This window comes from Macaca fascicularis, chromosome 2 (genome assembly GCF_037993035.2).
Source record: "Macaca fascicularis isolate 582-1 chromosome 2, T2T-MFA8v1.1".
Lineage (NCBI taxonomy): Eukaryota > Metazoa > Chordata > Mammalia > Primates > Cercopithecidae > Macaca > Macaca fascicularis.
In genome coordinates, this window is record NC_088376.1 from 44,371,201 (window position 1) to 44,387,815 (window position 16,615).

The window sequence follows — 16,615 nt, forward strand, 5'->3', positions numbered from 1 at the left end:
CACATTTTTTTTTTTTTTTTTTGAGATGGAGTCTCGCTCTGTCGACCAGGCTGAGGTGCAGTGGCATGACCTCCGCCTCCTGGGTTCAAGTGATTCTCCTGCCTCAGCCTCCCGAGTAGCTGGGATTACAGGCATGCACCACCACGCCTGGCTAATTTTTGTGTTTTTAGTATAGTCGGAGTTTCGTCATGTTGATCAGGCTGGTCCTGAACTCCTGACCTTGTGATGTGCCCGCCTCAGCCTCCCAAAGTGCTGGGATTACAGGCATTAGCCACCAAGCCTGACCCTCTTTTAGTTATTTTTAAATGTATAATAAATTATTGTTGACTGTAGTCACCTTCTTATGCTGTTAAATACGAGATCTTATCCATTATATCTAACTATATTTTTGTGCCCCCACTTCGTGTCCCAGCCTCTGGAAAACATTCTTCTGCTCTCTGTTATCATGAGTTCAATTTGAATTTTTAGTTCCCACAAGTGAGACCATACAAAGTTTGTCTTTCTGTGCCTGGTTTATTTCACTTAACATAATGATCTCCAGTTCCATCCCTGTTATTTTGAATGACAGGATCTGGTTCTTTTTTATGACTGAAAAGTACTCCATTGTGTATATATACCACATATTCTTTATCAGTTCGCCTGTTGATGGACACTTAGATTGCTTCCAATTCTTGACTATTGTGAATAGTGCTGCAGTAAACATGAGAGTGCAGATATCTCTTCAATATGCTGATTCCCTTTCTTTAGTGGGATTGCTGGATCATATGGTAGCTCTATTTTTAGTTTTTTGAGGAACCTCCAAACTGTTCTCCATAGTGGTTTTATTAATTTACATTCCCACCAGCAGTGTACAAGGGTTCCCTTTTCTCCATATCCTCACCAATATTTGTTATGCATGTCTTTTGGATAAAAGCCATTTTAACTGGAGAAAAATTATAATTTCATTGTAGTTTTGATTTGCACTTCTCTGATGATCAGTGATGTTGAGCACCTTTTCATAAACTTATTTGCCATTTGTGTATCTTCTTTTGAGAAATATCTATTCAGATCTTTTGCTCATTTTTTAATGAGATTATTAGATTTTTTTTCCTGTAGAGTTGTTTGAGCTCCTTACATATTCTGGTTATTAATCCCTTCTCAGACGGATAGTTAGCAAATATTTTCTTCCATTCTGTGGGTTGTCTCTTCACTTTGTTGATGGTTCCCTTTGCTGTGCAGAAGCTTTTTAACTTGGTGTGATCCCATTTGTCTATTTTCGCTTTGGTTGCCTGTGCTTGTGTGCCTGTGGCAACTATTATGCAAGAAATCTTTGTCTAGTCCAATGTCCTGGAGAGTTTCCCAATGTTTTCTTGTAGTAATTTCATAGTCTGTAGTCTTAGATTTAAGCCTTTAATCCATTTTTATTTGTTTTTTAATATGGTGAGAGATATGAGTCTAGTTTCATTCTTCTGCATATGGATATCTGTTTTTCCCAGCACCATTCATTGAAGAAACTGTCCTTTCCCCAATGTATGTTCTTGGCACCTTTGTTAACAATGAGTTCACTGTAGATGTACGGATTTGTTTCTAGGTTCTCTATAATGATCTGTTGGTCTATGTGTCTGTTTTTATGCCAGTACAATGCTGTTTTGGTTACTATAGCTCTGTAGTATAATTTGAAATCAGATAATGTGATTCCTCCAGTTTTGTTCCTTTTGCTCAGGATAGCTTTGGTTATTCTGGGTCTTTTTGGGATTTTTTTTTTTTCTATTTCTGTGAAGAATGACATTGATATTTCGATAGGGATTGCATTGAATCTGTAGATTGTTTTAGGTAGTGTGGACATTTTAACAACATTGATTCTTTCAGTCCATGAACTTGGAATATCTTTCCATCTTTGGGTGTCCTCTTCAATTTCCTGCACCAGTGTTCTACAGTTTTCATTATAGATATCTTTCACTTCTCTGGTTAATTCCTAGCTCTTTTGTTTTATTTGTAGCTATTGTGTAAGCAGTATTATTTTCTTGATTTATTTTTCAAATTGTTCACTGTTGGCATATAGAAACCCTACTGATTTTTGTTGTGTTAATTTTGTATCCTGCAACTTTACTAAATTTGTTTATCAGTTCTAATAGTTTTTTGGTGGAGTCTTTAGGTTTTTTCCAAATAAGATCATATCATCTGCAGACAAGGATAATTTTACTTCTTTCTTTCCAGTTTGGATGTCTTTATTTCTCTCTCTTGTCTGATAGCTCTAGCTAGGACTTGAATAACAATGGTGAAAGTGGGCATCCTTGTCACGTTCCAGATCTTAGAGAAAAGACTTTCAGTTGTTCCCCATTCAGTATGACACTAGCTATGGATATGTACTATATGACTTTTATTGTGTTGAGGTATGATCTTTCTCTATCTATTTTTTGAGGGTTTTATTATTATGAAGGACTGTTGAATTTTGTCAAATACTTCTTTAGCATCAGTTGAAATGATCGTATGGTTCTTGTCCTTCATTCTGTTGATATGATGTGTCACATTGATTAATTTGCATATATTGAACCATCCTCGCATCCCTGAGACAAATCCCACTTGGTCATGATGAATGATCTTTTTAATGTGTTGTTGAATTGGGTTTGCTGATATTTTGTTGAAGATTTTTGCATCAAGGTTCATCAGGGATATTGGCCTGTAGTTTTCTTTTTTTGATGTGTCTTTCTCTGGTTTGGTATCAAGGTAATACTGGCCTCATAGGATGAATTTGGAAGTATTCCCCTCTCTATTTTTTGGACTGAGTAGGATTGGTATTAGTTCTTCTTGAAATATTTAGTATAATTCAGCAGTGAAGCCATTGGGTCCCAGGCTTTTCTTTGCTGGAAGACTTTTTATTGTGGCTTCAATTTCATTACTTGTTATTGGTCTCTTCAGGTTTGGATTTTTTCATGGTTCAATCTTGTTAGGTTGTATGTGTCTAGGAATTTATCCATTTCTTCTATGTTTTTCCACTTACTCTTTTTTTCAGAGTTTCTTAAGCCTTTGCTCTCCATACTCACTGTCTTGTAGCAGCAGAGTTCCAGTGATAGCTTTATGGAATTCGTTGTTGATTTCTCATCCTTATAGATATTCTGAAGTTCGTGACATTCTCTGTTTTTTAGTAACGCTAAAGGCATGGTTTCACATATGGCTTTCTTTGTGCTTCTTGCTGGACTTCGGTTTTGGGGGAGTAATGTATGGAAAGATTCATACCCTAGTAGTTACTATTATCCTGCAGACCTAGAAAGTCCCCACTGCAACATTTTTTGACCCCCCCCCCAATCCGTTGATCTTCACTGTGTTTCTGTTTTCACTTCTTTCTACATCTTTTCTCGTGATCTATCACTGTAGTCATTTTCTTGCAGATTCCGTCAATTCCCCTATTGTTCTCATTATTCTTATTTATCTGGAAAAACTCTACTATGATTGAAAGTGACCTCTTCGTCTGTGTTCAATCTGCATGTGAATATTGCTGGAGAAAATCACGTAGACTGATTTCACTTTAAATTTATCATCACAGGCCTCACATGGGCACTTATGTCTGCCCTGGAACTTAACTGTGCTTCTCTAATACAGCTATAAGATTGTCTATCACCACAGCCTGGAAATTGCTTACATCTTCCTGAATCCAAATCTACAAATCTCATTTGCATCCATAATTTTGTCCTTATAGCAGAGGAGGTACTCCTTTTCTTGACATTGAATTCTTCCATCTGAGCTCTGGATTCCATTCATTTCCTCTACTTAAGAGTTTTGCTCCTTCAGTTATGCCTTCTTTTTCTTGTTTTGTCAGCTTTACCTTCTCCTCTAGATGGTTCCCTCAACAAATAAACGTGTTCTAGTATCTCTATCCTAAAAGTCATGCCTCCCCAGCCCTCATCTCTGCCCACCCATACCCCAGTCCTTTTTATCATTCCCATTTCTCTGCTCTCCTTTGAAGGCAGACTTCTCTAGAGAAAAATAGTGCTAAGAGTATGTATGAGTGAGTGTGTGTGTGTGCCCGTGTGTGTGTGTATGTGTGTGTGTGTGTTTGCAATTCTCCAATCAGCAATTTCCAGTAGATTTTTCTGTGATGTAGAAAATGCTTTGTGTCTTCACTGTCCAAAACAGTAGCCACTAGCCATGTGTGGATATTGAAAACTTGAAATACAGCTAATGTGACCAAAGAGCTGAAGTGTTAATTTTGTTTAATTTTAATTAAATGTAAATAACCACACGTGGCTAATGACGACAGCAGCTTCAGTAAAAGAACCTGGACTCCTTTTTAGCAGTAGCTTATTTCAGGACTTGGGCAGGGAAAATATGAGATGATTCTGGAGCATCTTTGGGGCTCAAAAAGTAAGAAAGTGCTAAAAAATAATGGGGATATGTAAAAAGGACATTGAAGCCAATGTAAAGAGACTTCAAATTACCAAATCTGGAACAATTTGAGCTTCAGAATAAATAATAAATAATAATAGTGGATTCAAACTTATAAAATAAAATAAATAGTCACATGACAATACTGATACAAATAAACAGTTTAAAAATACTTGGTAGGGAGAAAGGACTGCTTTTTCCTATGGTAGAATTCTAATTAATGAATGTAGGAGGATTGATGAAAATGAAAATCAACATTGGCAAACATCACAGTAATAAGTGGGTGAGGGGACAATTCAACAGATCATCTGTGGATGCTCAGTGAGCATAAGTATGATGACAAACAGTATTTTTGCATAGTCTCAAAGAATCCTTCCGATAAGATATCTGATAGATGCCACCTTAATTGAGTGATCAAAGTTAACATCACCAATAATGAGACATCCAGTACCTCCCAATAGGATGCACTGAGGACACCAAGATACATAACCTCAACCTAATCATGAGTAAACATCAGACAAACTCAGATTACAGAATCCACTACAAAATAACTGGCCAACCAATACTGGCAAGATCATGGGGCAAAGAAGGAAAACTAATGAACTGTCTCGGAATGGAGAGGAATAAGAAGACATGACAACTAAATGCAGTATGGGATCCTATATTGTGTCCTAGATCAAAAAAGTACATTGGTGAAATTTGAGTAAGGGCAACAGATTTCAGTAATTCTGCTATGGTTATATAAAACGTTAACATTGATTGATGAGTATCCAGAAACTCTATTATTTTAACAGCTTTTTTGAATATCTGAAATTATTTCAAAATAAGCTTTTTTTAATTGCCTATACCTGGTGCATTCAACCCAGGTCTGTTTTCTGAGTTTCAGATTAATATATCTACTTTGATGTATCACATTGCAAACTTAACACATTTAAAACTGAAGTATTGATTCTCATGTCTATCTAACCACTCCCCCAAGGTCTTAGCAAATGTTTAATTCCACTCAGTATGTTTTTCATCTCTAGATTTTTCCATTTTTATTGTCTTTTGTGTCTGTGTGGAACATATGGAATATAATTATAACTTAAATGTCTTTGTCTGCTAGTTCTATCTTTTTTGTCATTTCTGATTCTGTTTCTATTGTTATTTCTTTTCATTATGGATGATAATTTCTTGGTTCCTTGCATTCCTGGTTATTTTCTGTTGCATGCCAGACATTGTGAAGTTGCTGGATATTTTTATATTTCTATGAATGTACTTGAGCTTTGTTTAGCACTTGGTTAAGTTACTTAGAAACAGTTTGATCCTTTTATGGTTTGCTTTTAACTTTTGTTAAACAGACAAGCACAGCCTTTACTGGAGGGCTTATGTTTTCCTGCTATTAAGGCAGTACCCATGAATTACCAGGTTTTCTACTGTGGCTGATGGTACCTCTTGCTAGCCATGTGTGGGTTTTAGGAACTGTTCCCTCTATTCTTTTCAAATGGTTCTTTCCCCAGCCTCAGATGATTTCCTCATATATATACATGTGTCAGTACTCAGCTGAAAACTCGGGGGAATTCTTGTAGCTCCCTGGAGATTTTTCTTTCTCTGTGCAACTTTCTTCCCTTTAGTACTCTGCCCTGGGGGCTCTAGTCACTTTGACTTCCTCCTGCTGACAGCTTTGTCTCCTCTTCTCAGAGAAACCGTTTAGCTGTACGCTGGGGCAGTTGGAGGGCTCACCTGTCCTTCACTGCTGATTTTGTCCAGTTCATTTTGGGTGGAGAGTGAATCTAGTTCCTGATACTCCATCTTACCTGGATGTAAAAGTTAACATTTTCTTTTAGTTTAAAAAAAAAGTCCAAAGAAAAGAATCAGATCAGTCTTTTTATAAACTGTTTATAATATTTATTTACCTTTGTAATTTTTAGATACTGTATTAATGTAAATGCTTTATATGTCACATATAAATAAAATATAAAATTCCTTATATTGGGGTTATTTTTAACATTTGTTTTCTGCCCATCCATAATTTATGATATGAAATTACTTGACTTACAGATTGGAATAACATTGCTATCCTAGGTCATTAGAAAAATAATATTTCCAAGTATGTGTAATGAATAAAATAACCTATATTTAATAATATTACTTCAGTTTTGCAGAAAACTCAATTTTTAACTGTTTTATATTTTAAAATTAAGAGTACTGATGATTTCGGTAGGGTGACACTTCTGGTTTATGGGCATCCTTGTTCTGGTTTGTGGGTATTCTTATCCTTTCATAAGTTTTTGTGTACTTATAAGTCAGTACTGCATTTTCCTCTGGGTTTGTTGTTGTTGTTGTTGTTGTTGTTTTATATGGAGTTTCGCTCTCCTTGCCCAGGCTGGAGTGCAATGGCGCAGTCTCAGCTCACCACAACCTCCGCCTCCTGGGTTCAAGCGATTATCCTGCCTCAGCCTCCTGAGTAGTTGGGATTACAGGCATGAGCCACCATGCCTGGCTAATTTTGTTTTTTTTAGTAGAGACGGGGTTTCTCCATGTTGGTCAGGCTGGTCTCAAACTCCCGACCTCAGGTAATCCACCCGCCTTGGCCTCCCAAAGTGCTGGGATTACAGTCGTGAGCCACCGCGACTGGCCTTTCCTCTGGTTTTTTATACCTCATAAAATAGAAAGTTGGATTTCTGTCATTAAGGTTTCTCAGAATTGATGTTTATGTGAGATAAATGTGGTATTACAAGGAGAGTAATATTGTATTTGGGGGCACAGTGGGAATGTAGAAGGGCACTGGACTTCAGTAACAAAATTAAAAAGTAGAAGTTGAGTCTTGGCTAGCTTCTTACAAGTTACGCTACCTCTTTGAGCCTTACATTGTAACTTTCTCACATAACCTCCTTGAGCCTTACTTCTTTTAAATGGCATAATACTCTTCTCAAAGGCAGTTGTGAGAATTAGGTGCATTTTGTGAAAGTGCATAGTAAACTGCAAATGCTGTATCAGATATCATTATGAGGTTTAGCCTGAGAAGTGTAAGTTTTAAGCAGTATGTACAATGGAAAAATCTGAGTATTCCTGAACCCCACATTAAAAACCAGAATTATTATCCTGGCTTGTGTTTTCTTTGGCTAGTTTCAAAATTTCTTTATTTTTTGATGCCCAGCTTAATAGAAATGAGTCATATTATCATTTCTGTCTTTACTCGGCGGTATACCAATAGCACTTCACTCACATCTGTGACCTGTGGGTTGTGGAGAGAAATAAGGATGTTACTCAACAGCTTGCATCTTTCAACAAAGAATACTTTTCAAAACACTCATGAGTTTCTCTTAGGCATTAGAAAATGCAGAACCTTAGACATTAAACTAAACTCATAAAGTCAGTAATATTTAATGAGAAAATTGGAGGAACATATCACTAAAGTTAGATTCTGTGTTCTCTGTAAATACCAACAACTATGAGCCATGGAATAGATCAGATGACCTTGGTTTTTATGGTCTAAAACATTTTCTACAGAATGGTGCAGGAGCTGTTTACTGAGAATTGGAATAAAAGGCTACAGAATTGTGTGAGGCTTGCCCCATATTTATGAATCAGATTTTTAAGTGGAAGCCACAGTTGTTTCCTTGTTTGTCATTCATGCTTTAGCAGAGGATATGATGCCATAGAGCTGGCTTGGTTTGTAGCTTCTCATTTAGGGTTTGTACCGCTTTCTTTTCCTTTTTAGAGGCCACAGCAGTTTTGATGTATTATCAAACCACAAAATGTACCTTGTTGGGTATTTAGCAGGAGGAAATGTGTTGACTGTTACACATCCCTTATCTACAATGCTTGAGACTAGAAGTGTTTGGAATTTCTTATTCTTGTTGGTTTTTTTGTTTTTTGTTTTTTTGGAGTATTTGCATTATATATACTTGCCCATTAAGCATCCCAAATCCAGAAAGCCCAAATTTGAAATGCCCCAGTGAGCATTTCCTTTGAGCATCTTGTTGGTGCTCAGAAAGTTTTGAATTTGGGAGGACTTTGGATTTTTTAATTTGGAATGCTCAGCCTGTATTTGATAGTTTCATTAATGATTGTGGATAGCATAAATTTAAAAATGCATACGTATGTGTATGGAGTAGGTAGTATATAGCCATACAACTGCAGACACATGGAAAACAATTCTTAACCCTTTGAATGTATTAGTTTGTGTTTAAAGGTAATGTTTTATCTTGTTTAACTGGCATCTAATATGTTAAATCTCTTTTATTCTACCTTAGCATCAAGGCATGCCATGGGTTGCCTCTCATAAATGGCCAAAGCTGTGACCCTTATGCAACAGTTTCTCTAGTGGGCCCTTCTAGGTAATGTTTATTGAATTATTATTAGGTTTTTAAGTTTTAATGTTTGATTTAAAAATTTAAAAAGTAAGATTCTATGAGCAAATGATAAATAGCTATTTATAACACAAAGTAATGAATGCTTTGAAAGAATAATCTTTAGTGAGTTCTATTATACACTTGTTAATAACAAAACCCTCTTTTGACAGACAGAAATTGGTACCCCATTTTAAATCTGCCATGCTGTTAGGCTTTAGGGAACAACCTCAGTTTTATACTATTACAGTGTAGTGCTTTAAAACATAAACTTGACTGTTCATGCATCAACATTCCTACTTTCAAATATCCTAAATTTTATGCCTGTAAAATCCTGTTTTAATGAATGCCAGTTCAGAATAACAAGACAATTTATATATTTTTATCTGGAAGGCAACTCAGGACTGAAAAATCGCCTTTTCTACTCATGAGATCTGTCCTCTACAGAGAGAATTCCAACTGTAGAAAAACTGCTGAAGTAGTAGAGCATGGCAAAGTGTACCATATCATTAATTTAAATGATTTATAATAATTTGTGAAAAAACCTATAGCATTTTGTAATACAGTGTGTTATATGACTTCATTATGGTTTCTTTAAGGAACTGACACATCTGAAATATGTCTACAAGTTGAAGGTTTAGAATCAGGAAACAAGAAGCACAGTATTCCCTCTACACACACATGCATGCATGCATACATACACACTCCTTTTCCCCATCCCCAGAGTCTCTAGTTATTCTTACTTTGTAGAAAATCACTACTAAGTCACTTTGAAAAATGTATTTATGTATGTATGTAAAGTACCTAGTACCATGCCGGTATTTATTAGGTGCTCAAACAATAGTATGCTATTAGCAGATACTCAGTCTTATGACATTAAATGCTATTAGAGAGATTTATTTTTGCATGATAAAAATGTTCAATCTAGTGGAGCTGTTTTTGTTTTTTAAAATAATCTGTACCTGACAAATTCTTTATTTGGTAACATACAGTTAGAGACAGTTTGGCATATGAATTTGTGTTTTAAAATGTCTGGCCAGGCGCGGGTGGCTCACGCCTGTAATCCCAGCACTTTGGGAGGCCGAGGCAGGCGGATTACCTGAGGTCGGGAGTTCGAGACCAGCCTGACCATCTCTACTAAAAATACAAAATTAGCTGGGTGTGGTGGCGCATGCCTGTAATCCCAGCTACTCGGGAGGCTGAGGCAGGAGAATCGCTTGAACCCTGAGGCGTAGGTTGTGGTGAGCCGAGATTGCACCATTGCACTCCAGCCTGGGCAACAAGAGCAAAACTCCGTCTCAAAAAAATAAAAAATAAAAAGTCACTGTGGGTTTTGCTATTATACTATGGTTGTGTAAGATGTTAACACTGGGGGAGACTGGGTAAAGATACAAGATTTCCCTATGCATTTTTTGTAACCTCCTCTGAATCTATAATTAAATTAAAATAAAAATATATTTTTAAGAAGTCTCTATTATATCTGAAGCCCAAGAAGTAAGCTGAGTTAAGAATGTTTTTCAAGTTCCTTGGGTATTTTTCAACATAGATGAAGGTACTCTAAATCTTATTGTCTTCCTTCTATTTATTCTGAGTTGCTTATAGAATAGAATGTGTTTTTAAAGCCCCTGAAAAAGGTTGGCAGTCTAGTGTGTCCGTAGAGAGAATAATACAGTCTTGGCACGTAGAGGGTGCCTAAAGCTTATATATTCTTTGATTTGAGTTTATAAGGACACTTAATTTTTTCCAAGCAATATTTAAAACTGAATCTTCCCTGAGTCACCTTAACTTTTAAACGGAGGTCAGGCTCCCTGGTTGGAAATAGCATGTTTTATAATTGTGTACTGTTAAGTTCTACAAGGTAAAACTCTACCACATTGGAACAGGAATGACCAAAAGAAGACAAAAGTAAAGAAGAAAACAAGCAATCCGCAGTTTAATGAAATCTTTTATTTTGAGGTAATTTTTTGTTTTACGTAAATGTTAACATTAAATATGTAATATTTAATGCTAGTTAATTTCTTTTTTCAAACCACAGTCATAGTAATCATTTTATCAATAATGCAGATAAGCAGAAAGCAGTAGAACCATGGTGTGATGCAATGGAAGCCCAATATATAAAATGAATAAAGGCAGAGCTCTAATTTGGGAGCAGGAAGGGCCAGGGCCATACCCACTCGCCAGTCATCCTCACTGTCATGCCCTCCTTTGCACCCTCCCTTACCCTATCCAGCTCCCTACCTAACACATAGTGGCCACAGGACTCTTCTGCAGGGTGCCCTTTGACAGTCACTGGTGAAGTAAGTATAATTACCACTCAGTAAATCTGAGTTCCAGTCCAGTTGGCTTTGAAAGAGTCACTGAATGTGACTCAAGTTTCTTATCCTGTGAAAGAATAGTTGGAAGGGAAAATAGCAGCACTACCTGACTCATAGAGTTTTTGTAAGACCCAAAGCATGTGAGAATCCTTTGAGACCATAAAATACTGTATGATTAGAGCCTTATTATTACTCTTTTTTTTTTAGCCTAATTCATTCTACGGATGCCTGCTTATCTTCATAGACAGCTTCAGCTGCCTTGAAGTTGTCCCAAATACAGTGCTTTGGAGTGCTTTTCTTTGGAGCATTTGTTAAAGAAATCCTTTTTCATATTATTTGCAAACTACAGAAAAAAAATCCAACTGTCTAAAAGATTGTTGTCTAATAAAGCATGTTGCAGTTCGTATCAACATGTAGGGAAGGTTTGAAAAAAGGCACATTTTGTGCCTTTCCTTCTGTATGTGTATTTTTCTTGGTATTTCAAAGTGGAGAGCGTAAGGGTACCTCTAGTCATGCCTGATTACTGTGCTTTAATAAAGGAACACAGGCCAAAGAAAATGCCGAAAGTGAAGCAGGAAGAATTGTGGAGGGGGAAGCAAGGGAGAAAAAACAAAAGAAAAAGTACCAATGTGAGACTTTTCCATTTCCTGGCTAAGGACTTGGTGCAGTTGTTCTACATTTATTAATGGCGGTTGCATCTAACCTGGAGAAAACAAAGAAGACAGCAATGTCTAAGGGCTGCTGACTAAAGGCACTTACACTCCCCGTTAGCCCACATACCTTAAACCTTAGCTGGATGTAATCTACTCTGCTTCATGGATCCTTACAGTCAGCAGATGACCTTGTAAAGTAGAAGACCTGACCTGCCTGCTGTAGCAGGAGTACTTGTTAGGCCTTGCAACATTCATTCAGAGGGCCTTTTGTTGGTTATAAAGATAGATACATTTCCATCTCTGTCCTTTATCTAAAGCAAGGAACACAAAGCAGACACACATATACATATATACAACAGTAAAATGCAGTAGATATTGGAGAGGTCAGATAAACTCCATCTGGAGGTCAGATGCTCCATTAAAGGCTTGAAGAAAGATTGGATTTTCTAAGATTGAGGAAAGAGAGTATTAGATATGATGAACATTTTGAGCAGAGGCACAGAGACAGAAAAGCAGAAAGTTATGTCCAAAGTACAGTGAGTACTGAGTTTACTGGGCTTGTGTAAGAAAATAATGGGAACTAAGATTAGAAAGGTAGAGTAGGACCAGCTGATGAAAGGCCTTGAGTGCCTAGCTGTGGTGCTTAAGTAAATGATTTTGAGCCTATAAGTTATGAGTAAAACAGTGTTTGGGAAAGAATTAACTATGATCTGAGGTCCAGGTGGCTTAGGGAGAAAGAAGAAAGATGGGGAGACTGTTGTACTTTAGGTGTAAGAAAAAAGGGGAGGGGGAGGGGGTGGGGGTGTAAGCACTATGGAAATAAAGAGGAAGAGGCAGATAAAAGAGAGAATGCAAAGGGCAAGATAAAAAATTGGTTATAGAAAAAAAGAGAAAGGAAGTAGTTGAATGCTGCCCCCAAGGTTCCAAATCTGGAAAAATAGAAGACTAAGGAAGAAGAAAAATAAAAGTGGTTTAGTTTGGAGCATAATTAGCTTGAGGGCTGACATTTTAAATCCTCCAGTAGGGAGTTCATGACTGAAACTTAAGATGAGTGATAGTTATTGACCAACACTCAAGGTTTGTTTATATAAACAGTCAAGAAAGCCAAGAGAATAGAGGTATACAATAAAGGAGAAAAGTAATAAACTAATTTCTGCCACTTAAGTATTCAACTTTGAGCATGTCAATTTCTGTGCTTCAGCTTCCTCATTTTTAAGTGAGGATAATAAATCTAGCCCTGCCCGCCTCTGAGCAGCATTCTGATGAACAAAGGAGATAATGGATGTGAAAGCACTTTGTAGACTGTACAGCACTGTGCAGCTCCAAGTTGTTTTTAGTGCAAGATAAGACATAACATTTTGAAGAATAGTATATCTATAGATTCTGAAAAAGAAACAAAATTGACAGCTGCATAAGGTTGCCAAAGTAGTGCTCAGGTAAACTCTATAGAGTGTTTCTGGGAAAGGAGATACAGTTGTATGATCACTAAATTAAATAGGAGATCAAGGGAGGTAAGAACTAAGAATTTATCATCAGATTTGGTGATGAAGAGAGAGATTTTAGGAGAGTGATCTGTGAGGAAGCCAAGATTATAAGGAGTTACTATAGTGAGTGGGTGGTGAGGAAGTACAAGCTGTAAGGGTGGATTACAGTTTTCAGATATTTGTCTGAGAAAGGAAAGAGATAGGAAGACCATAATTTAAGGGGAGAATTTTTCTTAGACTTAAGTGAGATGAACAAACTGTATAGAAAGCTATAATTAAAATAGATCAAATAATGCTTACTGAATGCTTATTGCATACCTTGTGTGGGTGGCTAGTCTTATAAAAGAAAATCATCCCATTCTCTTGTTGAGAAGAGCATGAGAAAAACTCAAGTAGAGAACCCTGTGTGGGAGTGGACAAGTTCAGGTGAACGGTCATTGAAGAAGTTCCTGCCAATGGCCTTGATATTTTCAGCAAAAATGTGAGAAGGAAGTGCAGGGTAGGATTGGTGTCTTGAGAAATGTGCGAAAGTCTTTTAAACACTTCTGAGTCACCAACTGACTACGTATGAGCCAGAGAATCTAATGTTCATTGATATATTTATTTTATTTTATTTTTGTTAAAATAGAGATAGTCTCACTTTGTTGCCCAGGCTGGTCTTGAACTCCTGGCTTCAAGCAGTCCTCCCACCTTGGCCTCCCAAAGTGCTGACATTACAGGCATGAGCCACTGCACCTGGCCATTGCCATATATTGAGTTGATAGGAATGGCATAGAGACAAAGATTATTTTGATTTTTTTTTACACCACCTTATTTTCTTCTACTTCCATAGTTGCTTTTGTATTCAGCTATTGAGTAAAATATTACTTGGACATTTTCCTCTGCTTTTATCCACAATTGAATATTTTGGAGATGATCATTTTTAAGTTACAGGAAAAATGTACTTTTTTAAAAAAAAATTTTACTAAAATATTTTGTTTACAGGTAACCAGATCCAGTAGTTACACCAGAAAGTCCCAGTTCCAGGTGGAAGAGGAGGACATTGAAAAGCTAGAGATCAGGTATGTGCCTTGGGGTTTTACAGAATTGCTTTTTTGTGTACCAAAAGAAAATCCTAAATTCAACCAAAAAAGGTAAACCAACTTTAATAGAATTCTCTATAGCAGGTTGGTTGATGAAACTTAGAGGAGTATGCATCTAATTTAAATCCAGATTATCCTCCAAAATCTGATTTGTTTGCAGAAATACTCAAGGTGTATTCATTTTATAAACAAAGATGATCTAATTTTCATCTGTTTTATTTTTAATTTTTCCCAAATTGTTCCTTACATTTCTGGATTATAGTGTAATGAATGGAAAGGAAGTTGTATCTCAGACAATTTAGAAATAATTTTTTTATTCTTCTTAACATATCTGCTGTCTAACAGAAATTTCAGTGAGGTAAGAAGATAATTCAGCAGGTGCATGTGTTTGAAGTTTGTGCCGTTTCCTAGGTCTTAAATATCTATGCCCTTTGGGAAGAAAAATCTTTTAAATGCATGTGTAGGTGTGATGTTAACAGTGTGTTCATCTAGATGGTATATTAATCATGTGTTTGGAGTGATCAGGTAATGTATTTTTCTAATTTTTCTATATATATTAATTGGTGGTAATCTAGAGGAAACTGTAGTATTGCGTTGGTTTCTTTTTGTAGTTTCTTTCTGTAGTCCTTATTGCTATAGGTTAAAATAAAGCCTTGACTTTCAAACTAAGACAGTTTAAGTGCCTTCTTTTAGACTATTTAAAATTACTTTCTGTGCTTTTTAAATAAAAGCTGCTGTGTAGTATTTTGCTTCTCTAGTCTGGATAGTGAGGTATGTATATGGTGGTGCTAACATCTTTTAAGCATGTAAAATTAATGCTATAATACAGATCAAAGTAATTTGAAGCTGTTTTGTGATGTGCACTCTCTTAAACATTGTTTGCAAAACATAAAGCCAGTTTTCAATTTTCAGGATCGACTTGTGGAACAATGGAAATCTGGTCCAAGATGTTTTCCTAGGTGAGATTAAGGTTCCTGTGAACGTATTAAGAACTGATTCCTCTCATCAAGCCTGGTAAGAGCCCAGCATTTTAGTGAACTCCATAGTTTAATTCTCTTTAATACAGTATATATATGCAAATAAATGCTTACTCTGAACATATTTTAAATTTTGCTGCATAATAAGCCAGATGTCATTAATATTGATATGTTCATTAATTCATTGTCATAGAAGTACATTGTACGTTTTATGACTTGACCTGTGGTACTGAGATAAAAGAACTGAATCGTCTAGGAATATTTTTCTGTTCAGAAGTGAAGACTTAAGGAGAAAAATGGGAAACATTTAAAACATTACATAAAAGTTGTTCATGTAAGAAAATGCTAGGTCACAAATCAGTATCTGCATTTCAGAAGTTTTATTAGTGGTCATAGGAGCTGTGGATATTTGAAAGCAAAGGATTTTATTTAGGGAACTCAGTTGTTTATGGGAACTAACCACTGTTCTTCCTTCACCACACCCCATTGAAATGTACCGTAGATGGCCCTAATGTTACTTTTTGAATGTCTAAGGTCTTATGTTGTTGAGCTGGCACTTTTTAGGGCTCTTGGTGTTCAATAATGACTACAATATTATTTTACTTTTTAATGACTCTAATAACATTAAACTGATGTTAAAATTAATGTTCACACATTAAATTGAGCTAGTTTCCTTAGCAGAATCAATGTGAAACTATTGTTTTTTTCTGTCTATAGCACTTAAAAGCTTGTGTATCCTTTCAGTATGTTGCCCAGCATCTCTCTTGCTAGATTTGGGTTTCAACTGGATGTAAATGAACATGCTTTTCTCATTTGTCTTTTAAGGAGCACTTTTTGGAACTCAGTTTCCACTGCCTCAAAGAGGAATGTTTAGGTGTTTCTTATGGATATCAGTTTCATTCGTCCCCAAAAGAGCCTCTTCTGATTGGCCATCAGATATCTTCATTTTAGAGTCTTGTCCCGGAATAGTTATCACTTGTAGAATGATTTGGAGACTCTTAAAATTTTTACTTTATTTTTTGCCTCTCTCTCTAAGGCAGATCTAAGATTTATTGGTCTTTATGTTGGCATTTTGTGTATTATAGTTTGTAAAATGCATCCACAGAGGGGGAGAAAATCAAACATAGTCACTATGAAAAATTGATGAAGATTTGGGACCTGTCATCCTCCCACTACACCATGTCTTCCACTTTCCATCAAATAGCATACATTTTAAAATGAAAATTTCTGAGCTCAGTTTGTCAAGTTTTAAAAATTACGTGCCAGACCACTCAGTACAGAGGAGAAAAACGAGCTCTTGTGCCTCTGGGCCCCTCAAAATGAACTTGTAATGTGCCACATAATCTGTTTTTTAAGTAAGACTGTCTCTAGAGATGCCTTCCAAATTTGGCAAAACTTGGTGCAGCTT

The 16,615-nt window shown here is 36.3% G+C and overlaps 1 protein-coding gene across 10 annotated transcripts in view; it reads left to right on the forward strand.

Annotated features, from left to right (window-relative positions):
- The window catches only part of RASA2 (RAS p21 protein activator 2), a 124,572-nt gene that overhangs the window by 52,157 nt on the left and 55,800 nt on the right, over nucleotides 1–16,615 (forward strand). For 8 of the 10 annotated variants that reach the window (XR_012430764.1, XR_012430762.1, XR_012430763.1 and 5 more), the window contains 4 exons: nucleotides 8,601–8,684; nucleotides 10,580–10,652; nucleotides 14,133–14,209; nucleotides 15,143–15,244. Coding sequence is in view for 5 of the 10 variants with exons in the window: in XM_005545963.5 (XP_005546020.1) it covers nucleotides 8,601–8,684; nucleotides 10,580–10,652; nucleotides 14,133–14,209; nucleotides 15,143–15,244 (336 nt within the window). In the remaining 5 variants the exon portion in view is untranslated. The remainder of the gene's footprint in view (nucleotides 1–8,600; nucleotides 8,685–10,579; nucleotides 10,653–14,132; nucleotides 14,210–15,142; nucleotides 15,245–16,615) is intronic. The other 2 variants (XM_074031177.1, XM_074031178.1) reach the window with 1 other exon arrangement.